Genomic DNA, 24,028 nt, shown 5'->3' with positions numbered 1-24,028 from the left:
CCTGGGTTACAGTCCTAGTAAAGTGAGATGAAAGGTATCATATAGTAGGATAGATCTTCCTGAAGATTACAGTTTTTTGTTTTCACTTATGAGGGTCCCACTATTAGACTTTATACTCATCACTACCGCCGGAGGATTATCAGATTTATCTGGCGAGCGGTGATGTTAGTAGTACAAAATTCGGACTTTATAACTAGGCAACTTCCATATATATTCGAATTAGCGGCGCAAACCAGTTGTACATGTCATTCAGGACCCTGGACACGTTTCTCCGTACCGAACCGAGGATATAAGCAATCGAACAATTGATTTTCTTATTCAACATTGTGGCGTGAGCATAATATGATCTAGTACCACGATGTTTGAGAGGCATGAATCCAACCCGACCCATGAGTAGTAGATGTATAATTAGGGAGATCGATTACCAACTCTACTGGTCGCCTGAAATATATTTGACTGTATGCATTATAAGTACGTGTAAATGAGACAGGAAAGCCCGATGCAGGCTGCATGTCTGTGATTACCCCTCCTGGAAATCGACCAGCCCGTGAATCATGCGGAGCGGGTGTGATAATTCAATATTTCCTCATTGAAGTTACGGCAGAGCGATTACATGGCATGGCCTATCGCTTCTTTAATTCGTTGGAATCGGTGAAAGTACAATTAAACCCAAGCTGTCCCATGGGATGTTAAAAGGACGAGAAATCTGGGTCTAGCCTCATATAGACTCATTGGATATTGGGTGGCAACAGTTGCCAAAACGCTTGGTACTCTATGGAACAAAAAAGATTGTGGAATGGCTAGTTAATCACTCATATCGCCAATTCCTCTATCACCGCATGGATCAGATCAATTATAATATTGTTGATCCTTTCTGGGTATTCTAGACCCAAGGATTCCCGAAGAATGGATCAGGGGGAGCTCAACAGTACCAGCCACAACGCGTGAGAAGGCGACTTATATTACAGGTGTTGCGACTGAAGCTTGCTCCATACCGGAGCATTAGCACGGCGGTGGGATCATTAGCTATGAGTGTGTCATATCGGGAAATTATTGTGTGTCAATCCATTACGGGGGATATCCCACATTTAAGCGTGCATTTAACACCCAAAAAGGCGGCCAAATTTAAGAAAACGAGAGTATAACGTGTTGTTATCGTGAAAGACGTATGTGCTCCGGGCTGTAGGGCCTACGCTTCGGCCATATCAAAATAGAGTTAAAGTAGTTGGTTGGCTTACTGAAAACGTTCATCTATTGCGACTAAGAATGCGTGTTCAATGTAATCCCCCAATGGAATGACATAGCACAACTCGTATTTAGCCATGGCGGATTTTTTCACATGTTGAATATATAAGTACTTTTGACTAAAATGACTTATTACAAGCTACTGGGAGCTCAATTTTGACTAGTAATAAGGTTGGTAAGACTGTGCCGTGAGTGATGCATAAATATTACTTACAAGATACTCAGCTGGCACGTGTAGGGCCGGATTCTGCCTGAAGTACAGTCCCGCTCTGGGCATCATCGTTGAGATTCAATTGCCTCACGATTTCGTTCCATTGCTCCATCTCGACCTGCTCCTCGTGACGAGCGATGTTCTGTTTCCAACGCATTAAGCTTCTCAAGTCCTCACCAACTGGAGGAGCCGTGCGGGGGTTAGACTCATGGAGCTGATAGGCCAAAATTCCGGTAGCGATACCAAGAATAGGATCTAGATACCTTGTGGTTTGTGTAAGAATAAATTGCAGAAGGAGAAGTGGCGAGCTACTTGGAGATCAGGTAAGTACGTGACATGGTGGTTCACTACCGGATCAAAGCAACGATGAGTCCGGTTAGGTAATCAAGGCGCTAAGCAGCTAGGTTCGCTCACCACCACCACGGTGCCCAAGGTATGTCAAACGTGTTTTCTATCCATTGTTCGACGGAAGTTAGCTAGTTTTGGCCTAACAACTTAATACGTAGTGATCATTCGATAATTGGAAAAAGGATACGCACCACTCGAGTGTCGTGATTAGTTACCAGCACGCATACTAGACTAATCGTAGTGGGTCCGTATAATTCATCTACATAAGAGTGGAACTTATAGGAACGAAGCGACTAATTCTAAGCGTTCTCTCAGAATTAAACTAAAATGTCCGGTGGATTTGGAGATGGATTTGGGGGCGACTTCGACGATCTACTGTCCAGTCGCACGACAGCTCCTCCTAATCTAGGGAATCCGTTCGAGGACCCGTTTGCCGATATAGGAAGGTCAAATGAAAATGACCCATGGGCAAGCCATGGAGATCCGGAGGCGCAATCGCCCAGTACGAGTTTCTCGCAAAACCATGCCTATGAAACGCCAGCGTGGAAAGTGGAAATCAGTCTAACAGAGAGCCAGAATTCAGCTCTCCTCCGTCACCTCCTCGGGATTCCCCAATCGCCACGTTGTATTCTGCTCCACAACAGGATCATATTGACTTTACTCGACCAACGACACCTTAGTATCTGATTACCGAGTAGCAACGCCAACCCTCCCAGAATCCGCACCACCACCTTTAGATACCAACGCTTCTCCGGTTTCGTCAATTCCTGCTCCCAAACCACCTATTACTGTCCCGATTTCCCCATCGAAAGCTGGTCTGTTCGACGAACCCGACGATTCTACATTTGGGGGTGGTTTTATTAATCGCCATAAACCAAAACGGAGCTCGTTGACTAATACTTCTGGAGCTGCACCTTCGGAGTCCCGTTCTGGATCCCTATTTTCTTCTACTAAGGCCGATCCCCTCGAAGCTCTCGTCTCGAAAGCTCGTTCGGCTTCAACTGTCCGTGGCCCTGTGCCTGCACCCAAACAACAGGTTGTATCAGAAGCAAGCGAAACTACGCCCGCTAAATCGGGGGACCTACTTGCAATAGAAGATCCAGGAACAAGGCAGCCAAAGCGTAATTCAGTGCCAGCGGAACAAGTATCTTTGCCACGGTCGGCCTCTGCAACTCCTCCTGTGCCAGAGGATGGTGCCTCCACCCCAAAGATATCTTCGGTTTCGCCCGAATCCCCGGCCAGGGCGGAATCCCCAAGAAAGGTACCGCCAACGTCATCAGTTCCCTCGTTAGGTTCTAGTGTCCCCGAAGCAAATGCGCCACCTAGTGCCGTAGATTCTAGAGAAACCGTAGTTCCAGCCCCTACATCCCATTCAGCTTCTGATAGCCTTGCTTCATCTCTATACCCTGAAGGCAGCACTTTCCTTAACCTCCCGCAAGCATCACCTGGTCCAGGTGCCTACGCACGAATCGTATCCCCGCTTGATACACCCGCTGCCAGCTCTCGGAATCTAACGCAATCTTTTAGTGGGCTTGCTCTTGGCGGAGAAGTACCAAATCCAGGATGGGGCAGTAATTCATCAACGACTGAGATACGTGATGCTGGTTTACCGCCCACAGCTCGCTCCGCCGGGTGGGGTGCAGTAGACTCGGCAGATGGATGGGGCGGAGATTCGTCTCAAACTGGATGGGGAGGAGAGAATGAGGCACACTTCAAAGGACAGAGTTCCCATCCAGAACAGGGTAGCAAAGAGGAAGGCTCTGCCTCTGGCCATTCCAGAAAGCCCTCCGAGTCCAACGAATCGGAACATAGCAGGAGAGAAAGTTCTGGCGATCCTGACCGAAGTAGCACCGGGACACCCCAAGTGAGTAGTTGGTAGCTCATCTAACGTATTCTTGACTCTTTTGGATCCCTAAGCAATCTACACCTCGATCTGGCGAATCAAATGGACCATTCACGTTCCATATTACTGTAGGAGATCCTCAAAAAGTGGGCGATCCTATAAACCCATATATTGTATACACGGTTACTACTAAGGTGTGTTACTGTCAAGATAACCTTTCAATATGAAAACAAATGGTTTTATCCTAGACCAACTCGCCACATCATCGCAAACCCCATATGTCGGTATTGCGAAGATACTCAGATTTCTTGTGGTTGTTTGAAACCTTGTCGTTTAACAAACCAGGAGTTTTTGTTCCGCCCGTCCCTGAAAAGCAAGGCTTTGGGCGATTCCAGGGGGCTTTCGTTGAACAAAGGCGACTGGCGCTTAATAACTGTATCCAAAAGATTGCCAATCACCCCCTCTTATCCACCGATGATGATTTCAAGTTCTTTATCGAGAGCGATTCGTTCGCGCTGGATGTAAGCAATTTATTGTCTATCACGCGATATCAACTCAAATCCGCCCTAAACAGGTCAAGCACCGCAAGGCGGAGATTGCACAGGAAAAGACAGGGGGATTCCTCTCCTCCATCACGGGTCCCAAGTTCTATGAAACGGACGAGGTGCGTACATCTATTTTCTGAATGTGCATTTGCCCTCAAGGGAAATTAAATTCAGTGGTTTGATACCAAACGATCCTACGTTGACGCGCTGGAGTCTCAATTGCGAGGGCTAGCCAAATCAGTGGATACTGTGTCCAAGAATCAGGCTGGTGAGCCTTGCCTATTTCTTCCAATCGCTCTACGTTGATTCATGACTCAGAGGTTGCGGCTGCCACGGGAGAGTTTGCCGAGACCCTTGTGGTCCTCTCAAACTCGGACTTAAGCAAACAATTGTCACAATCTCTTGCTACCTTGGCGGATGTCCAGAAAAAGGCGCGCAAGCTTGAGGAGGAACAGTCACAAGATGACATCATCTTGCTCATGGGAATAGGTAGGTCCCACATTCCCGGTCGTTTGAGCTTAACTTAACATACACTCTAGTGGATGAGTATATTCGACTGATAGGTTCTATTCGAGTAAGCGACTGCGTAACGCCCACCGCATCATCCCGCCTAAAATGTCTATTCTATAGCTTGCTTTTGCATCCCGTATCCGCCTCCATGCGGCATGGCAAAACGCCAATGCCGAGGCTAAACGTGTGCGCACGGCACACGAAAAGGCTCGTCGACAGGGTCGAATCCCCCAGGACCGTGTAGGAATGTCGATGCATGAGGTCGCGGAGGTATGGATACCCTATCTTTTACGTCCTGGGGATTGCTCATCAGTTGTACTCTTCAGGCAGAAAAACGCGCCGCCGACGCCAAATTTGAATTCGATCAGTGTTCTCGCTGATCAAGGTCGAGATGGCCCGGTTTGAAAAAGAACGGATTGACGACTTCAAAAAGAATTTGGAATTATTGTTGGATGGTATGATTCGACGGCAACAAGATGTGAGTGAGACGTCCAGACGCATACCTTGGTTGTGCACGCGCTGAGCTTTCTCTCAGATTATTGAGTCCATGGAAAACTACCAAGAAGGCCTCTTGCGTCGGTCTCGAGGGATCCTCAATCAACCTAATACAGAACATCTAAGTCAGAGGATAAGCCTGTACTAGCTCAAAGTTAACTTCGATATCGAACCACATGGCGTAGACCCGGGACGCCAATGTATTCAAATGTATACGCCATGCTTGTCGTCTTGAGTAGAGAATATAATATGATATCATTTTTAGTGTATAGTACATCGTAATACGCAAGGCCTGTCTAGCGAAATCGATATCCATATAGAGCGTAAGAGATGATAAATAGAGAAAAGTACACAAACAAATGAAGAAGATCATGTTTTGTCATACACCCAACACTCAGACACAAATTCCTGTGACAATCCTAGACGCAGATTATTCCCAATATCTCGGGACTTTGGCCTGTTCTCCCCCAACTTCGACAAAATCGCTCGGACGATCACGCTTCTTTCGTCGATTATGGACTGGTAGTCGTTGGTATGCGCTCTCGTTCCCAAGTGGTTGCTGATTTGCGTATGGGTTTGTCCAATTTTGGCCGTGGTGTGGGTTCATCATTGGGTTCGGGCCTGGGCCGGGCATCATACCCATGTTCATATTCATACCCATCGGACCTCCCATCCCCATCCCCATGGGGTTCATACCCATACCACCCATACCGCCCATTCCCATTCCCATATGATTCATACCCATGTTAGGCATACCCATTCCACCGCGCATTCCCGGCCCAGGACCCATGCCACCCATGTTCATGCCGTTCATCCCTGGGTTCATGCCATTCATGCCGTTCATACCCATACCACCCATGCCCATTCCCATGTTCATATTCCCAGGCATACCCATACCGTTCATACCCATACCACTCATACCCATTCCACCCATTGGACCTCCCATTCCCATGCCATTCATACCCATTCCACCCATGCCATTCATCCCCATACCACCGCCCATTCCTGCCATATTCCCGCCCATCATTTGCATTCCCCATCTGCCACACCGTTCCCGGAATTCATCAACTTTTGAATCTCTGCTCCAATCTTGGCCGCTTGTCGTTGTGCTTGCTGCTTAGCCTGTTGCGGTAACCCGGGGTTCGAAAGCATTTGCGACAGTTGGGCCATTTGGGCTTGGAGATCTGCGAGGTCGGGTCCAGTGTTGCTCGCTGTTGTAGGAGTGGATGGTTTTTCAGGGGCTGGAGTAGGTGTAGAGGATGTTGTCGCAACTGGGGTTGGCTGGGATTCTTCAGCTTCCTGTTTTGCCTAGAAAATATACATATACTGATAAACATCATGATTGCGTCAAAGGAAAGCGATCAGCTTACACTCTCTTTTCGGCTCTCTTCAATCATACTCCTAACGACCTCTCCTACTTTCTCGCGCCTCTTGTCATCCATTTCAAGACGATCAAAACTAGCAATCTTTTTTCCACATTTACACACGAAATCATGTTCGAGCAGATGCGTCTGAATACATTCCTCGCAGAACGTTTGTTTGCAACATGGTGTGCGCACAGCATTCTTTGTTAAACGGTCGCAGATCGGACAAGCCAAAGATGAATGGGCAGCAGGGGCAGGATTTTGATAGATTTCGGCAGAGGTCAGAACCTTGGGACGTGCACGTTGTTTTTGCCAGGCCACACTTATCAATAGTCGAGTCAGAGAGGATAGGGCAGAGAAGAGTAAAGGCTTACGAGTCTGGCTGAGCAACAACAAATCCTCCGTCGGGCGTAACCATTACACCCTGTCCAAGCGGGGCATCCGTAGTCTGCTCAACGGTCTTCAAGAAGCTTCGAGGAATGCCTGTCGTACGTTTGACTCTTGGGCGGTTGTCCCAGTCTCTGTCGTCGTTGGTCGGACAGTCATGAATCCAATGACCTACAAAGTAGATCTCAGAAAAATACGAGGTGTTATCTGCGGTGGCGTACCCTTCTTGGCACACCTGTAACAGATATATCCCGGTGGAACTGGCCTAGACTCTTGCCTTGCACCGTCTTGACCACGATTTCCTTGATTGAAGGGTTTACCACCCCGGAAGCCGCCCCGGTTGGTGTATACTGGTGTGGCTCTGCATCTCGGTGAATGATCTGAAAAATAATAGAGAGAATATGCAACTCACTGGGCCATCTTCTCTTGTGTCTCATCCCAAACCTCTTGGGAGGCCTGGAACATGGCAGCAATCCCTGCAGCTTCATCCGCGGACGTTCCCTCCGGTACAACGATCTGTGGAAGTTCCTGTGGTTTTGGTGTCGGGCGGTTAGCACCAGCAGTGGTCGAGTCAGGGCGGGAAATATCGCCGGGGTTAATTCCCACAACATATTGGGCTGCTTTTCCCTTGCCAGGTCGTGCTGCTGGGAGTCGCTTGGCTAGCACTGATGTTGAGCGGGCGATCTGCTGGTTGTCATCCTTGAATTCTGAAAGAAAACAGTAAAAATCCAGATTAAATACGATAGACTGGGCTTACCTTGCTCAGTGGTCGGGTCGACAATCAATAAGTCAAAATCTGATGCTGAAGAAACAAGGTTATTCTGTAGGATAATCTCGCGCTTGAGGTCGCTGACGGAGATCGTTGGTCCATCAAACGTCACACGCGACTCGTCCTTTTGTGATTTGAACTTCCAATACACAGATGACGCCATAAAGATAATGATGAATACTATCGGCGTTATTCACAAGTGTGTACAAACCCCACAGAAACAAATGATTAAATTTTGGGAAATTGAAGAGACGGTTTACCTGTTGTGGTTGCGTGGATGTGGAGTTGAGAGTCGGAAGAGCTGCGCGCCTAACTATTAAGCGCCGCCTACCCTGAACTATAGGCTGAGCAGGACCAATTACAGATGTGACATGCTTTGTTGCCACCCGCCACCCGGTTTGGACACCCTTGTTCTCCTGCTATCTTTGCGGTTTGTTGTCGCCTAAATCTCAGGATCTATTTTAACACGAACCTCATTTGATCTTTGAGGTGATACAAAATACAACTGGCGATAATCCAGCTCTAAAATCCTAGAACAATGCTGGGCTACTTGGGAACTACTAGGCCTGGACCAGGTTTATGTTGTCTTCGCAGGTCAATTTTGACACGGCCGTTATCTCGCACATTCGGAACACGTAAATTTACTCCCAGTGATGATCAGATGGGGCGATTGCTTCACTTGGGACGAATCGACGAGGAACTATTATATAAATTTGACCCTGCATACTGGTACCCTGCTACGGTTGGCCAAGTTTTGAATGACACATATAAGTTAGTGGCCAAATTAGGATTTGGAAACTCATCTACGGTATGGTTAGCGAAGGATATTACGAGGTGCGCTCCCCTGCAAGTACTTGTAAACAAAAGACTAATGAGATTAAGGTGGCGCTGGTTATCAACGCGCTACGTGACGCTTAAAATCTCCACCTCTTACTTCTCCGACTCGTCAGCAATCAAACAGCATAAGCACGAATCTTACATTTCGCATCGGATAGTGACCAAGAACCCGTCTCATCCTGGACTGCAATTCCTCCGCACTGCAGTTGATGCGTTCGAGGTCAAAGGTCAAAAAGGCATTCATCCCGTTTTAGTCTATGACCCGATGCGGGAGCCTCTTTCTGTATTTTTGGATCGCTTCGAACTGGTCAACAATGAAAGACAATGTGAGCCCGGGTTCGTGAAGACGTTGATTAGCTTCATCCTGAGCGGGTTGGACTATTTGCATAACGAATGCGGGATCGTCCATCGTGGTGCGTATTTGATCACGCCCCATCAGCTTAAAAAATATTAAAAAGTCGAAAGACTTAACCCTATCCAATATCTTGATACCATTAGAGCACTCATCCATGCTTGCCGCACTCGAAAAGTCCGAATCTCTTTATCCTTTTCCCAGCAAGGTCCTTCCAGGAGGGTACATTATACACATGTCACACGAAGACTTTGGCCCACTTGCCCCAGGTAAAACTGTCGGGCCTCCAAAAATCCACGATTTTGGTACAGCAGTCGAGCTAGGAGGAAAATCGAGACCGCTCTTTGAACCTGCAAGTTATGCGGCGCCGGAGATACTTCTTGGGTGCGAAGATGGGACGGGGAGTGACATTTGGGACGTTGGGATGATTGTAGGCTCCTATCATCTCGTCCTTGCGATTGTAACTGTTTACTGATGTGGAGTGCGTCGATAGGTATGGGAGCTCTTGGCGGGTAGTCCACTCTTCAAAGGCATCGATCCCGAATTCAAGATTAGGACAATGCGGAAACAGCTGGCAGACCTGACAAGCCTTCTTGGACCTCCGCCGCGCTCATTGCTGAGTAGAGGCAAAGCATCCTTATCCTACTTTAACTCTGGCGGTATGATCCATTCCTACACAGCGCTCCTCGACTGATCCAAATATAGGCAAATTTAAATACCCCAATCTCCTTGTGCAGCACCGACAGCTAGGAGCCAAGTTCATGGACAAGATGAGCCATGATGAGAAGGATGCGTTTCTAGATTTTATGAAGGGCATTGTTATGTGGGATCCATTGGAACGGAAGAGCGTGAAGCAATTGATAGAACATCGATGGTTAGTTCAATAGATTAGAGGAAAAGACGGAGCCGGGGCGTCACCGGGGTGATATTCGCTAATCGGAACGGGCAACTTCTTTGCTTGAATGAACGGTACAATTTTGGATAAGGGTTGTCGAATTTTTGGTACGTTTAGATTTTTGAAGTTTGATCGCTTCTAGCTGTATTTTTACGCTTTTGTTATGTTAGGTAGCTCAATTTGATTATCTAATTTACTTCCCATTAATTGATCGACCATTCCGAGAAACTGGCCCAGGATCAATATGTCGTTGTGTATATTCCATAAAAGGAATGTAATCAAGCTGATTAGTCATATTTGCTGTTACACCTTCGAAGCTATGAATGGTGTGACAACCGTCACGTTTGTATGCTTCGCACTGCAGGTTCGATGGATCACTAATGTTCTCCCGTCATGATGCGAGCACCAAAAAGATATACCTCAATGAGTCAGCAATCGTCAGCGATGCCGAGTACACACGCGTGGTAGTTAGATAGTGCACCTCGTGAGTAAGATCCACATGCGCGATTCTAGTTCTTATGAACATATAGCCCAAACTAGTACTAATGTCTGGCCCCGATTGCGCAAGCCAAACGAGACTTCATGCATACAGGTTCTTTGACCTGATTTGAGACGCCAAGTCTGATGAAGCAACATCTATATCTGGTCCTCCATGTGAGCATCGAAGTTCATTTCAAAGCCGTGCGGGTACCCACCGCATGTCTCCTTCGACTTCATGACTTCCTTACACATGTAGCGCAGCCGACGTGATAGCCATACCCAATGGCGAACTATAGTCAATGGTATCTTCTATAGCCTACGAACCAGTATAAAAGAAGGATTCGACACCGCCGAAGTCCAGCAGCAGTTAGTTGCAAGCTACCTGGTCCAGTCGTCTCAGTTCTTTCCCTACTTCTTTATTATGCGCGCCACCTTCGTCTCTGCTGCTCTCCTTGCGGCCGTCCTTCCGGCTCTCGCTGCCCCCACCAACAACGTCCCCATCAGCAAGTACGCTGGTCCGGTCAAGTCCAACTCTTATATTATGTAAGAGCTCGCATTATTGATTTGCATAAGTTGATCTTACTAATCACTTTTTCCCAACAGCAAACTCAAGGATGGTGTTTCTACCGACGCACATGTCAACAAGCTCATCTCTGCCATCACCAACGGCGGCAAGGTCGGCCACAAGTACAGCACTGCCTTCCACGGCTACTCTGCCACTCTCCAGGGCAAGGACCTCGACTTGATCCGCCAGTCGAGCGATGTCGAGTACATCGTTGAGGACGGTATCATGAGCATTGAATACGAGTATGCGCTTGATTCTTTCAATGCTGTTTTGTGTTCTGACTGGCGATATAAAGGGAGGGTGATGAGGCCTCTGCATTCGTCGCTCGTGGGGCTCCCGCTGCTGAGGGACTCGAGAAGCGTGCGAACGGTGCTGGCGTCGATGTATACGGCATTGACACTGTTCGTTGATGTTTACTATTACTGGTCGACATTGGATTCTGACCATGCCGTACCACAGGGTATCTACACTGCTCACTCGAGCTTCGGCGGGCGTGCTCGCTGGGGTGCTACCTTCGGTGGCGTAAGTACTCTTCATCCTCGCGGTCTGGTAAACTTGTGATACTTATACATCAATAGTACGCCAACCAGGACGGCAATGGCCACGGAACCCGTAAGTGGTATTGATTTCTGCGAAGTAAGGCCATGCTCACCATAGTGTGTATCAGACACCGCCGGAACTGCCGTCGGTGCCAGCTATGGTGTCGCTACCTCGGCCAATATCATCGCCGTCAAGGGTGAGTGGGCTTGCTAATGATACGTAAATCACGATCTAACATCGTACTTAGTGCTGTCCGACGCTGGCTCTGGCACTAACTCGGATGTGATTGCGGGAATCAACTGGGCTGCCACTCAGGCTCGCTCCAGCGGTCGTCCCTCGGTCGCCAACCTGTCTCTCGGTGGTGGTGCCAGCACCGCCGTCGACTCGGCCGTCAGCAGCGCCATTTCTGGTGGTCTCCACTTTGCCGTCGCTGCTGGAAACAGCAACGTCGATGCTGGCAGCACCTCTCCTGCTCGTGTTGCCGCTGCCAACACTGTCGGTGCTGTTGACTCGAGCAACCGTAAGGCGTCGTTCTCCAACTACGGTTCCGTTCTTGACGTGTGGGCACCTGGTGTAAACATCCTGAGCGCCTGGATCGGCGGAACCACACGCACCAACACAATCTCTGGTACCTCGATGGCCTCGTAAGTAGCTAGTTGTACGCATCTCGAGGATAGTGATTGATTTGATTTGACGCATATAGTCCTCGCGTGGCCGGCTACATCGCTGTCCGTATCGGAAACAGCGGTGGAACTCCTGCTGCGGTCTCCTCAGCCCTGAAGGCCGGTGCTCGCGCTGTTGTGACTGGTGCTCCTTCCGGCACTACCAACCTTTTGGCCCAGCCTTTCTAAGCGGTCAAGGGCGCGTATTGGTTGGACACTACTGGCTGGATCTTATATCAAAGTTGGGTGCATCAGGGAGGAAAGGTTTTTCCTTGAGTTTGCTTTCCCCGCTGGTACTTGAAATCCTATAAAAGATTTTCGTCAATGAATTCGTTTTCTTCACTTGCCAGTGCTTCTCCTGATCACTTTACCGAGCTTAAATAAGCTTAGTGAGTTGAACCATCAAAGCATTTTAGCATCCGCCACACTGCTCGAATCAGGGATTGCCCCCAAGTCCGCCGGCGAAAAGTGTCATAATCCTGATCTCTGGCTCATATACCACAGCATTTACCTTCCCGTCGTGCGTACTACCCATGGCTGGTCCAACTGGTTCAATGTGCTTCAATGTTTCCTGTGATCTATGCTTGAAATGCCCAAGTGATTACTGGAGATTCGCAGGACTCAACTAGTAGGAAATCAATAAACTGTAGGGGAAGAGTCGCCTTTGAATTTAGAGGCAATTGGTTTACAGCACACATACACACACCACGGCATTTGTAACTCATAATTTCTACAGTATCACAGTTTATTCTGTATTGTGATTATTTCAAAATAGAAACTGGTGATGGTAAGTTCCACGTTGGGCCTTCTCGAGTAGAAGCGACGCGATAAGTGTTCCCATTTTGGTAGCGCCCTGGCGCTCTTAAAGCAGATAGTATAGTTCCACTTTCAGATGGCCTTGATCATTAACAAAGTTTTCGATACACGTGAACTTCCTACTGAATGGCTTGACCACAACGTTTGAGTCTGTTAGAACTTTGTTCCAGTTCGACTCGTGATTCTTGTAGTTCAATCTAGCAACAATGTCTTGGTTGATTCGCGACCGTTTGCGCTCTAACTTTTATCGAAATCACTTTCTTCCCCTGAGGCTCTTACTCCGAAACTCAGGGGACTTCTCTGCGTCGGAGAGAAGTGGGGTCGCCGCGTTCTTCTTAAACAAATGGGACGAAGAAATTATCCCTTCTTACAAACCTGAATCTTTTTATCCCGCAAGATCTAGAGAGTTAGTGAACGAAACTTTTTATTTAATATCAAAGTTGGGATTTGGAACAACATCCACCGTATGGCTCGCGCGTGACGTTCGTCGGTGAGCAAATCACCCTCCCAACCGGAATCTTGATCCTTGAATTCTGATGACCAAAGTAGGTGGTGGTGGCAAGATAAATATGTGGTCTTAAAAATATCAGTCAACGATCTACCCGTAAAATCTACGGACTATGAAGTAACCGTTACAGCCCGCATCGCCAGCGAGGATCCTTTGCACCCGGGTCGGCAATTTCTACGCACGCCTATTGATAGTTTTAGACTTCGTGGTCCGAAAGGTACACACCTTGTGCAAGTTTACGAGCCCATGAGAGAGCCTTTGTGTGTCTTACAAGATAGAGTGCAAGGACGTAAGTTCTCGCCCGACCTTGTCAAGACAATCCTTGGATTCGTACTCAGTGGGTTGGACTACCTCCATAACCAATGCCATATTATTCATGGAGGTGCGCTCGGTTTGAACTATGTCTGTTCAATTGGCCTAACTAGCATATACAGATCTGACTACCGAGAATATTTTAATACCTATTGAATCCCCCCGAATTCTGAGGCGTTTCGTGTATGAAGGACTCTCTCTTACGCCTCAAGCCTATCGAATTGATGGCCGAGCTATTTGCCTTTCCCGCCAAGACATGGGTGAACTCGACCCTCAGGCACCGATGGGACCTCCCAAGATTATTGATTTTGGTGCCTCAACATTTCTGGGCGGAGAACATACCACTCAGCATATCAATAACCAGCTGATCCGATATAAGGCGCCAGAGTTACTACTTGGCACCCCCTTTGGATATGGTATAGATGTATGGAATCTAGGTCTCATGGTAGGTAAAGCAGCGTGCATCATCCCACCGTTAGCGTTGAACTTGGTGGTTTGTCAATAGACATGGGAGCTTTTGCAAGGCGATGGGCTACTTGAAGTTCGCGATCTGATGGAATGGGTGAACACAGAAGAGATGCAGCTAGCTGAGATTATTGGGCTCCTCGGACCTCCTCCAGAAGCACTCAGATCGCAAGGCTCAAAATCCTACCTATATTTTGATTCAAAGGGTGAGAATTGGTTTTATTAGTACGAGATAATATTAAGCTAGTCGCAGGACACTTCAAATTTCCACACTTAATTCCCCAACCAAAAAAGCTCAAGAAGAGAGTAGACTCCCTAGCCAAAAAGGACAGACCCCTTTTTCTCGACTTCCTGAGGGGTATGCTGACTTGGGATCCATTAAAGCGGAAGTCGGTTCGGGAGTTGCTGGCGCATCCGTGGCTGAGGCAGGAGTCGCCGCAGTAAGATACTTGAATCTCATGCGACTGTAGCGAAGCTATGGGCTTTTTTGTTGATATATATCTACACATAAAATATGTCTGTGCTCGTATATATGCCGTTGCGAGGTGCAAACGGATTGCCTCTTGGGTACTCTTTAGGAGTACAAATACCATTCTGTCCAACTACGGAACTGAAATACTCTAGTAACGATCTCCCCCCCCCAATGAGTTTCCGTCTGGATCCTTGCTCTATTGCTAAGCGCCCAGATAATTGAGCAAACTGGACGTGCAATATTCCGGGAGGCATAGGCCATTTCAATTTCGGATATTTAATCCAGTCAGTTAGGCGAAGCCAGAGGGGTATCTGATCTCCAACCTCCACCTTCACCAGGGTAAATAATCCCGATCTTGTATTAACTTAATAATCACGACATAAAGTTACAAGGCTACCTCCACCTTGACCTCCACCTTGACCTCCACCATGAGTTCCACTCACCCTCATGGGGAATGAGGAAGAAGAACGCTTAATATTTTTAGGCTATGACATCATTAGATTCAAACATAATTTTGAGATATAAAAGGAAAGGCAGAAACAAGATGAATTACTACCTAATTTTCGATCACCCATCAACACACTCCGCAAAATGTCTTCGTCTGAGACTGTTTTCAAAGGCTACGGCATCACAGATGCCAACAGATGGGTGAGTAATCTACGACTTTTGCTTGGCGCTAAATCTAACTCTGTGCTGGAATTCAGAGCGATTTCAAGCTCGTGGACATCAAGCCCAAGACATGGGAAGAGGAAGACATTGACGTCGCTGTCTCCTACTGTGGTGTATGCGGCTCCGACATTCACACCATCACGGTAAATATGTCCAGCATATACCGACCCCTTATATTAACTGAGAACACAGGGTGGGTGGGGCAGCATCCAAGAGCTACCTCTAGTCGTTGGGTGAGCATGACTGAGATCAAGTATGACTTGCTACAGAATACTAATCGTGGAATAGGCATGAGATCGCCGGTACTGCGGTTCGCGTAGGCCCAATTGCTGCTCAAAAGACAGGAATCAAGGTTGGAGATCGTGTTGGAATTGGTGCTCGTTGCAACGCATGCGGAGTGTGTGGCCCATGCACCTCTGATAACGAGAACTATTGTGTCAAAGGACCAATAGACACATATGTAAGCTCTTTCCCAAGGAGTATCCACCATCGAATAACGTTCTTTTCAGCACGGTCGACACCCCGACGGAACAATGACTCAGGGCGGTTACAGTACTGCAGTTCGCGCAAACCACCAGTATGTATTCCCCATTCCAGATGGAATAGCCTTGGAGGACGCAGCGAGTATGATGGTGAGTTTCAATATCAATTCAAGGACTGCGCGTATCTCTAACAGCCAGTGACTTAGTGTGCCGGCTTAACCATGTACTCTCCTCTAATCCACAATGGTGCGGGTCCTGGCAAAAAAGTCGGAATTATTGGATTGGGGGGCTTGGTTCGTCGACTTTGTTACATGGCCTCTTCAGAACGTGGGCTAACGCGGATTTTAGGGTCATTATGGTGTTCTCTTTGCAAAGGCTCTCGGATGCGAAGTTTACGTCTTTTCGCATAGCACACGCAAAGAACAGGACGCACTCAAAATGGGCGCAGACCACTTTGTCGTATCGGAAGACAAGGTAGGGAGTAGTATTAAGATCCATAAAATTTGAATATTCACCGCTAACCATCCTCTCATCCTGGCAGGAAAACATGGCGCGCCTCCGAGGCACCCTTGACCTGATTATTTCGACAGTCAACGTGGTTGACACCTTCCCGTTGGCCGAATACTTGAGGTACTTGGTGGTCCATTCGTACTGAGTATTTAAGCTGATTTGGTATGGTGTAGTTTGTTGGTCGTGCGCGGCACATTTATCAATGTCGGAGCGCCCGAAACCAAGCTTCCTCAGTTGGCTGCATTTGATTTTACTCCCAACGCATGCAGACTCGGGGGATCATGTGTTGGTTCAAAACGGGAGGCCATCGAGATGCTTGCAAGTTCACTTCCTTCTTCTCATTGAGTAATCTTTAACCGAGTGGCTTCTTTTTTGATAGAAACTCGCGGCCAAGGCCAATGTAAAGCCCTGGATTGAGGTACTACCCATGAGCAAGGTAAAACAGGTCGCTGAAAGCATGAAGGCTGGTGATGCCAGGTACCGCTTTGTTCTTCAGCAGGATATCGTGTAGAAGAGTCGGTCGTTGACGCATTTCTTTGTGACGAGCCCGATGGTACCACGCTAATCTATACTTATGTGGAAGAAATAAGGACATGTGTTGTGATTTAATAAGTGAATGTAAAGTTTGGATGCTTGGTATTCCGCTGCATATTAGTCTAGCATCACCGCCGTAAAGCTACCGGTGAATTCCAGAAAGAACAACCATGTGAGTCATCAAGTCGGACTTTGCAAAAATGAAAGACTGTTTCTACTCGAGAAGACACAAATAATGAAGTGTTATCAGAGCGGTCAAATTTTAATACGAATACAAAGAGAACAAAGATCAAGGGATTAAAAGGTACTTGGAATGTTTGTGTGTTGGTACATGGGTCGGGCTACCAAGAGATCAACCTACAGTCCCACACACGAAAGAGTTCTCCGAGGGAGATGGTCCTGAGGGTGGACTGAGAGCTTCGATGTGAATAGATCTAGAGGGCTCTGGATCCAAGCGAGATCCAGCGCGATTAGGTGCAGAGTTGAGATACGGCGAGACAGTTTGTGGGGATCCGGATCTTGTTCGTGTCGACTCGACGACCAAATTCGAGTGAATGTGCTCTTTGTTGCCCCAGCGTAATGTGCACAGAAGGAAGTTTCGTAAGGGAGCGAGTTGATGGGGTACCACAGAATGGGAGCGGGTTTTCCGCCCTTTTTGGGTGTTTTTCTCGGCTTGGTTTGCCTGGTATTACACTGTTTCTGGGGTAGGCACTACCAGTGGTAGTAGTTGACTAGTACAAGAGACAATCTGAGAAATAACCAATTGGAATATATATTGGGCGACCACCGACGCCAATCAGGTCATTTAGTTGAATGGCCTGGCTAATAGGATCTATACGTATAGATACTGTCAATTGTGAGCCAGTGTAAGATATCCAACGTAGACTCGAATTCGTGCGCATAACCGTCTAGCGAGTGAGCGTCAAGGACGTCATGGTAATTGAATAGCCGGCGGGTCATTTTGGAAATGATGCTGACATAAGTCAGGTATGAGATGACATCAGAGCCTCGGTCCCTTGGCATTCGACGTTGACCACGATCCCTGCTCAGGTTTATTTAGCTATATCTCTATGAATAAGTGGTTATATGGGGTAAATTGAGCTCCGAGTGATATATTTAACTTGTAGGACGTCCCACTCGCTCCTCGTGGCTCCCACGTGTGACGACCCTTATTACCAGGCTCTCGCTCTCTGACCTCCCAAATTACCACATCCATTGCACACGACGCGCCTCGGCATTTCTTCTCGAAGTCATCTTTAGATTCATCTGATTCGTTCTTGATCTACTGGATCCTCAAGGGTTTGGGTGCGTTTCATTTTGAAATCGATTTTGTTTTGTTTTTCTCGCTGACCCCCCTCTCCCCCTCATTGGTTTGTATAGCTTTTTCTCCGCATACGTTTTAGACGATAATAATGATTGGTCGAATTTTTGGTAAAAAGGATACTGGCTCTGAGGGAGCATCGGACGATTCGCCCAGGAGACCACGGTTCCGACGGACGAAAAGTGCAGCATCCGAAAGCATCTACGCCGACTATGGTGTGTTCTAACTGGTTTATCTAGATTCTCTATCTAAACATATTCGCAGAGTCCGACGACTGGGGAGATGCAGCTACTATCCACGTTGACCGCGATGGGAACCGTATTCGCACGGGGTCCGAGAACGACAGTCTGGAAGACTGGCAGCGCCAACCAGGTCTCATCGCTCGCATGCGCAGTCTGAGCATATCTCGCCCCAACTTCACTCGTGCTCCTCCTGCTCCTACAGCGTATGGCTGGGCCGCTCGAGTCGAAGGTGCGGGGGGATTCGACGAGACTCAACAGCGGCGAGACGAGGAAAGGAGCCATCGTCCTGTTACCATGCCTGTTCCGAACCCCGCACCCGCACCCATCGACGTACGAGGCGGTGTCGAGTTTCCTGTGCTGGACGAAGCTCCTCCGCCGGCACTTCTCAGTCAATCTTCGAGTCTGTCAATCGAGCCAGGAGCGCGGATCTTAGACGACCGCTCGGGGACGAGTAGCCCCAAAGTCATCGACCCCAAGGCCATCGGCAAAAAGGGCCCACAGGATATGATAGGATCTATAAAGCCTGGTCAACTCGGGGCGTATACTCGGCGAAGGCATCTGTCCCGAGTCGAAAAGATTGCAGCTGTGATCCAACATGTCGCCGGCCTGCCTTTTATCACCGACTCGCCTGTCAAAACGTACTACCCGCCTAAAGACAAGGAGGTCATACCGCCTGTTGAGCCGTATCGTGCCTTCGACAAGACTGTCCCAAAGCGATATCTTCCCCCTCCTCCCATGCCTCCATCGTGGTACCAACCCAAACCTCCAAAGCCCAAAAAGACCAAGGAGCCCAAGAAACCAAAGGAGCCCAAGGAGTCTAAACAGCCCAAGAAGCTCGGCCCGCCCGGTGGTATCCATATCGCGGACGATCGTGGGTTCCCTCTCGACCCCTCAGACAACGAATTTACATACCCCGACTATGACAATCCATACTACTATCCAGAATCTCCATATAACTGGGAGGGGGACACCCCCACGCTTCAGTCCGATTTAACTACCACGGAGGAAAGCGCAAGTTACTACGAACAGCCTCGGCCGACGGCAGGCATCGATTTTGCCACTCTGCCAGTCCGCCCTGCCTTTTTCCCAGCGCCTATCAAGTCGACTGGGCTCACCACACTACCAAATCAACACGCTCCCTATTATGGTCCTCTACAAATCGCAGACTCTCCGTACTATGGCGACGAAGACGACGAGGACTACGATGAGGACGAGTATGAATACGAGTACGAATATGAATATGACGACGATGATTATTCCCCAACCGAATCCTCACACGCACCCATCCCTTCTCCACTAACAACCGCATACGACCCGCGCATTTCCCGCGTTCCTACTCTACACGCCCGCACACCCCTCGCCATCACCTACCCAATCCCCGCGCCCGAGTCTTCAAGTGCTTTCACGGCGCCCGGCCCTCCGCTGGTTATTCCCTCGCCGACTGCTCAATTACAAGTGGCATCGACTGCTGCTCCTGCTGCCGCCCCTGCTGCTGCGAGTGCGAGTGCCAATGCCAGACTTGGTCCGCTCCCCGGAGGGTATTCATCTTCTGAACAACCGTTTGCAAAGCATTACGATGCGTATGTCCCTCCCAAAGACAAGAAGCAGAAACGATCTCCGAAGGAATCGAGTGGAATGTCTTCTCGCTCGAAAGATGGGCCGTCTCCTCGTTCGAAGCCTGGCCCATCTCCTCTTTCAAAGTCTGGCCCATCCCCTCTTTCAAGGCCTGGACAGCCTCCTCTTTCAAAGCACGGTCCATCCCCTCGCTCAAAGCCCGGACCCTCGCCACAAGTCCTATACGAGCCTTCTCCCTATGGGTTCGGACCTCCATTGAGACCGCCGTCCAATATGAAGATCGGCCTGTCGTCTCGTGCGCCCGCGGGCCCCGTGGGCGTGTCTTCTCAGCCACCGTATGGACCGTCGGCGCCAGCCACACATCGTCCTTCTCCCGGGACGTCGTATGGTCCGTCTCCTGAAATGTCGTATGGCCCGTCTCCTGGGATGTCCTACGGTCCTTCTCCTGGAATGTCGTATGGCCCTTCTCCTGGAATGTCGTATGGCCCTTCTCCAAACATCCCCTACGGGTTCCCCTACAAGCCATCCCCGCAGACGGCCTGGGGACCTTCGCCCCAAGCTCCGTATGGAATACCACCAAAAGGCCCATCACCACAAGTTCCTTACGGACTACCAATGCACGGAGCCTATGGACCTTCACCCCAAGCACCCTACGGACCATCCCCTCAAACAGCATACGACCCCGGAACATACGGACCCCCCACACACGACGCACCCACGCACCCATACGCATACTTGGCCAGGACCGGAACGCCCACGTACGTCGACCCGATCAAGGACCAATACGTATGGGGCTGGGGCGCTCGCGAAATAGGGCCCGACGGGTTACCCCTCCCCCCGCCTATTCCGGGCGAATCTCCGCCCCCGGTCCCGTCGCCCATCGCGAGCGTCACGAGCATCGCGCGGTCCCGATCGAGTCGTCGTGGATGAACGGGGCTCAGCTGCCCCCGTTTGGTGTCTATCTTTTATGGTATTTTTGGTTGATATTTTCTACTTGGTGTTTCTGGGATTTTGGGACGTTTGGGGTTTTGTTTGGGACACTTGGCCTGCTTTTTTGCGGATTTTGTATATTGTTTAGAATTTCTTGCGAAATCGAGGGGGTCGTATTGTCAATTGCTCTAATAGTATCGGGTGTGGGGCTGAGTTGTGGCTGCTTCGTTGTAAATCGGATGAGCGTGTTGTCGCAACCATCCTTGGGACTAGCACTTTGACCGGGCGGGCAGTATGTGACAAGTAAGTCGAGTGTTCACCAAGGCGGCTGATATACGTCACCAAGTCAAGTTTCGACTAGGGTGCATTCGTATTCGTTAAATTTATTCGAACTTGAAATGCCTCTCCCGCGTGGAGATTTGGAATGAAAGATTTGGGAAGTGGGTCAGGTATGTCGTTTACCAAATGGAACCTACAGATCATTTGCGGTGACTGGAAACTGCATTCCTGGGATCTTCAACCATGCGAATCAATAGTAGTAGCGTCATTGTTACCCATATGAGACCAGATCCTTAATGCGGAAACGCCGGGGTATATGAGATGCCTAATGTCCCTGATGACTACTAGCAAGAACGGAATGCCAACGACGCGATCGGCGTTTTGTATTGGCCTGAGACATGTATATGGAAACCACAGCTCGCTCGCATTCCTATGATATCCGAATAACATCAAGGATCTATATCTCTCTCACACATACACACACTCTTGTGTGCCTAAACAACGGAAAGGATGGTCCGCCCATGCCGGGCTATGACGCACGGGTTTAGTTTAGTTCTACCATGTTTGGGCAGGCCTTCCAACGCCAAGTTGGGTGTTTCATTCTGTACCGGGGAGAGGGGACAGGTTGGTACTTTGTTTCGGGCGTTCAGGTGTGGGTGTATCAGTCGTATAAAGCCGACATTTATCGACTTGAATCAACCGCATACCCCTCCATCTCACTCGCTCTATGGATCACTTTCGTGTCGAACCTGTTTGTGTCATGGATGCGCACTCGGGCGGTGCGCATTTAGTCCTCACTATTGGCTTTATTTTCAGCGGGGCGGTCGATAGAGCCCAGATTGAGTCCGCGGTCAAGGTTCTTGTTGGAAAATGGCCAGTACTTGGGGCGCGTTTACGTCGTTCTAGTTCGAATGTGAGTATATGAATGCATGTTTTTTTATATGCTGAAGGTGATTCGTTTGGCGGACTCAGTCACAGGCACTGGAGGCTCTAATTCCCGACTCCCAGCATGCAGTCTTGGCTACCACATTTTATGTGAGCGCGCTCCCTACCACAAACTTTGAACCTCCTAACCCCCCCAGCAAGACCACACCCAAAGGAATTCATCAAGTGGAAACCTTGCCCGCTCGAACCTCGACCATCACGACCCAGAGACTCTCTCGCAACCTCGAGCTCTATTTCGAAAAGTCGCAGCCCACACTCGAAGAATTAATTTCATCTGAATCCTCCGCGTTCCGGCTTCACGTCTCGTGTTTGGCCGATGCGACCGTTTTCGCGTTTACCTTTCCTCATGTACTCATGGACGCATCGGCTGCAGGGTCAGTCATGCGTGGCCTCGTCTCGGTTCTTGAAGGCAAAGCACCGTTGGACGAGCTCGAGGGCGACCCTTGGGCGGACTTTGTCAACACCACTCGCCCAGGAGCCGATTTGAATTTGAGAGGATGGACAACGTACGGTCCTTCTGATTTTATGGCGTCCGCCGAGACGGAGCGCATGGACCTCGAGCGAGATGGCCCCATCTCGCAGCGTACGATTTATTTTCCTCCGGCTGAGATTGCACGACTGAAGGAGCAGGCGATGCGCGAGCTAAAGGTGCTCGGGTTAGAGGTACCGCTCTTAAGCTCGGGGGATGTAATTGTTGCGTGGTTGTACAAGGTCTGTTTGGGGTACTGGCATTTTTGAATTCAACTGACGGTTTTATTAGAATTTTTATGGGGACGAACAGTACGATGCCGACCGAACGAGTCGTCTGATCTATGTTCTGGATGCTCGGTATGTTTTCACTCCCCCCCTTTGTCACTATTCGAGGACCCCGCTCAAGCCTGATCCAGAAAACGGCTGCCCGAAGCATTTCCTCCTGACAAGGTGTATCTCAAAAACGCCTATATTCTCAATGTTACGAGCAAGTACGCAAATTGCAAAATACGCGATATGAGTCTAGGTGAAATTGCGAGGCTTGTCCGAGAGCTTGTGACCGAGGGCTCGAAACGAGAAACCGTGTTGGATCATTTACAGTGGAAACATGATCATGCTGGCGAGGTTCAAGTTCCAGTCCCTTCCGGCGAGCGAGTTTTATGTGAGTGTGCCTACCAAGTAACTCTTGTTGTATGCTAATACATGTTAATAACAGTTGCATCGAATTGTGAGTCTACGAGGCAATGCGGCACTTGTAGCTAACATGATTATTCTTAGGGCTGATGTTCGGGTTCGGGGGCTTGAATATTTCCAAAGCTGTCAAACCCGGTACTGGTACCGGCGAGGTTTTGGATATATATTGGTGTATGCCTGGTATTCCTCGGTATGTTTGTAATGCCTATTCAATTTGATCGCTTCAACTCTTAACTCTCGCACCCTTTGGTAGATGTAGTGGATGTGTCACATTCCGAAGCAGTGATGGAGGAATCAACGCCGTATTCGATTGGGCAGAAGTTAACTGGACATCCGGCTCAATTGGGAAATATGCAATCGAAAACATGAAGACCAAAAAGTCTAAAAAGGGCAAGGCAATGAAAAGGCTGCGCATACATTCACTTTTTTCGTGGTATCGTCGTCTTATTGCCACCCGACACTAAATCGCTATTGTTATTTTCATGTATATTTCTTAGGCTTACGTATGTTTCTCGCACTTGAATATGGTCTCGTATGTTATCAAACACTGGTTCGGATAGTATTTTACATAGACATAGCCTTGAGTTTACATTATGCTAGTGTACATATCATATCTCGTTGTTTCGTAAACAGGCTTCACTAGATGCAATCACTCCAATGATATCCTCAGTTAAAATTAAACCGTTTACTTTTGGAGAACTTCTGCACATACCATTTTTTCTGCCACATAGATACTCCTGCCTGGAGGCGAGCATG

The 24,028-nt window shown here is 48.7% G+C and overlaps 9 protein-coding genes across 9 annotated transcripts; 6 read left to right on the top strand and 3 right to left on the bottom strand.

Moving 5' to 3' along the window:
- Nucleotides 1-1,466: 1,466 nt before the first annotated feature.
- RhiXN_05393 (uncharacterized protein) lies at nt 1,467-1,794 on the bottom strand (the record flags this gene model as incomplete). The annotated part of the gene is made up of 2 exons (XM_043325209.1): nt 1,467-1,719; nt 1,769-1,794. The coding sequence occupies 2 exons, from the start codon at nt 1,792-1,794 to the stop codon at nt 1,467-1,469; spliced, it is 279 nt and encodes a 92-aa protein (XP_043177628.1).
- Nucleotides 1,795-2,131: 337 nt separating this feature from the next.
- Nucleotides 2,132-5,082, top strand: RhiXN_05392 (vacuolar protein sorting-associated protein 5; the record flags this gene model as incomplete). The annotated part of the gene is made up of 10 exons (XM_043325208.1): nt 2,132-2,429; nt 2,485-3,668; nt 3,722-3,841; nt 3,896-4,168; nt 4,222-4,311; nt 4,367-4,460; nt 4,511-4,681; nt 4,732-4,766; nt 4,823-4,972; nt 5,029-5,082. The coding sequence occupies 10 exons, from the start codon at nt 2,132-2,134 to the stop codon at nt 5,080-5,082; spliced, it is 2,469 nt and encodes an 822-aa protein (XP_043177627.1).
- A 545-nt stretch (nt 5,083-5,627) lies between these two features.
- RhiXN_05391 (uncharacterized protein) lies at nt 5,628-6,200 on the bottom strand (the record flags this gene model as incomplete). Its single annotated transcript, XM_043325207.1, has 1 exon — nt 5,628-6,200. The coding sequence occupies one exon, from the start codon at nt 6,198-6,200 to the stop codon at nt 5,628-5,630; it is 573 nt and encodes a 190-aa protein (XP_043177626.1).
- Nucleotides 6,201-6,220: 20 nt separating this feature from the next.
- Nucleotides 6,221-7,880, bottom strand: RhiXN_05390 (mRNA polyadenylation-like protein; the record flags this gene model as incomplete). Its single annotated transcript, XM_043325206.1, has 7 exons — nt 6,221-6,505; nt 6,568-6,708; nt 6,757-6,883; nt 6,936-7,119; nt 7,170-7,309; nt 7,361-7,655; nt 7,706-7,880. The coding sequence occupies 7 exons, from the start codon at nt 7,878-7,880 to the stop codon at nt 6,221-6,223; spliced, it is 1,347 nt and encodes a 448-aa protein (XP_043177625.1).
- Nucleotides 7,881-8,255: 375 nt separating this feature from the next.
- On the top strand, nt 8,256-12,237 carry RhiXN_05389 (Tyrosine kinase specific for activated; the record flags this gene model as incomplete). The annotated part of the gene is made up of 13 exons (XM_043325205.1): nt 8,256-8,551; nt 8,600-8,967; nt 9,020-9,336; nt 9,400-9,565; nt 9,612-9,780; nt 10,597-10,824; nt 10,885-11,088; nt 11,142-11,247; nt 11,306-11,368; nt 11,425-11,458; nt 11,514-11,582; nt 11,634-12,030; nt 12,090-12,237. The coding sequence occupies 13 exons, from the start codon at nt 8,256-8,258 to the stop codon at nt 12,235-12,237; spliced, it is 2,565 nt and encodes an 854-aa protein (XP_043177624.1).
- Nucleotides 12,238-13,070: 833 nt separating this feature from the next.
- RhiXN_05388 (kinase domain protein) lies at nt 13,071-14,593 on the top strand (the record flags this gene model as incomplete). The annotated part of the gene is made up of 5 exons (XM_043325204.1): nt 13,071-13,354; nt 13,414-13,754; nt 13,807-14,129; nt 14,190-14,355; nt 14,403-14,593. The coding sequence occupies 5 exons, from the start codon at nt 13,071-13,073 to the stop codon at nt 14,591-14,593; spliced, it is 1,305 nt and encodes a 434-aa protein (XP_043177623.1).
- A 619-nt stretch (nt 14,594-15,212) lies between these two features.
- Nucleotides 15,213-16,627, top strand: RhiXN_05387 (alcohol dehydrogenase; the record flags this gene model as incomplete). The annotated part of the gene is made up of 9 exons (XM_043325203.1): nt 15,213-15,269; nt 15,326-15,433; nt 15,483-15,523; nt 15,579-15,750; nt 15,800-15,922; nt 15,979-16,065; nt 16,121-16,246; nt 16,314-16,402; nt 16,456-16,627. The coding sequence occupies 9 exons, from the start codon at nt 15,213-15,215 to the stop codon at nt 16,625-16,627; spliced, it is 975 nt and encodes a 324-aa protein (XP_043177622.1).
- A 1,601-nt stretch (nt 16,628-18,228) lies between these two features.
- RhiXN_05386 (uncharacterized protein) lies at nt 18,229-20,884 on the top strand (the record flags this gene model as incomplete). The annotated part of the gene is made up of 2 exons (XM_043325202.1): nt 18,229-18,352; nt 18,402-20,884. The coding sequence occupies 2 exons, from the start codon at nt 18,229-18,231 to the stop codon at nt 20,882-20,884; spliced, it is 2,607 nt and encodes an 868-aa protein (XP_043177621.1).
- Nucleotides 20,885-21,890: 1,006 nt separating this feature from the next.
- RhiXN_05385 (Transferase domain-containing protein) lies at nt 21,891-23,736 on the top strand (the record flags this gene model as incomplete). The annotated part of the gene is made up of 7 exons (XM_043325201.1): nt 21,891-22,076; nt 22,136-22,819; nt 22,869-22,936; nt 22,996-23,240; nt 23,295-23,306; nt 23,357-23,462; nt 23,532-23,736. The coding sequence occupies 7 exons, from the start codon at nt 21,891-21,893 to the stop codon at nt 23,734-23,736; spliced, it is 1,506 nt and encodes a 501-aa protein (XP_043177620.1).
- Between the last annotated feature and the right edge of the window lie 292 nt (nt 23,737-24,028).

This window comes from Rhizoctonia solani, chromosome 2, assembly GCF_016906535.1.
Source record: "Rhizoctonia solani chromosome 2, complete sequence".
NCBI lineage: Eukaryota > Fungi > Basidiomycota > Agaricomycetes > Cantharellales > Ceratobasidiaceae > Rhizoctonia > Rhizoctonia solani.
Note: the sequence above shows the minus strand (reverse complement) of the source record. Positions and strands in the feature narration are given on the sequence as shown.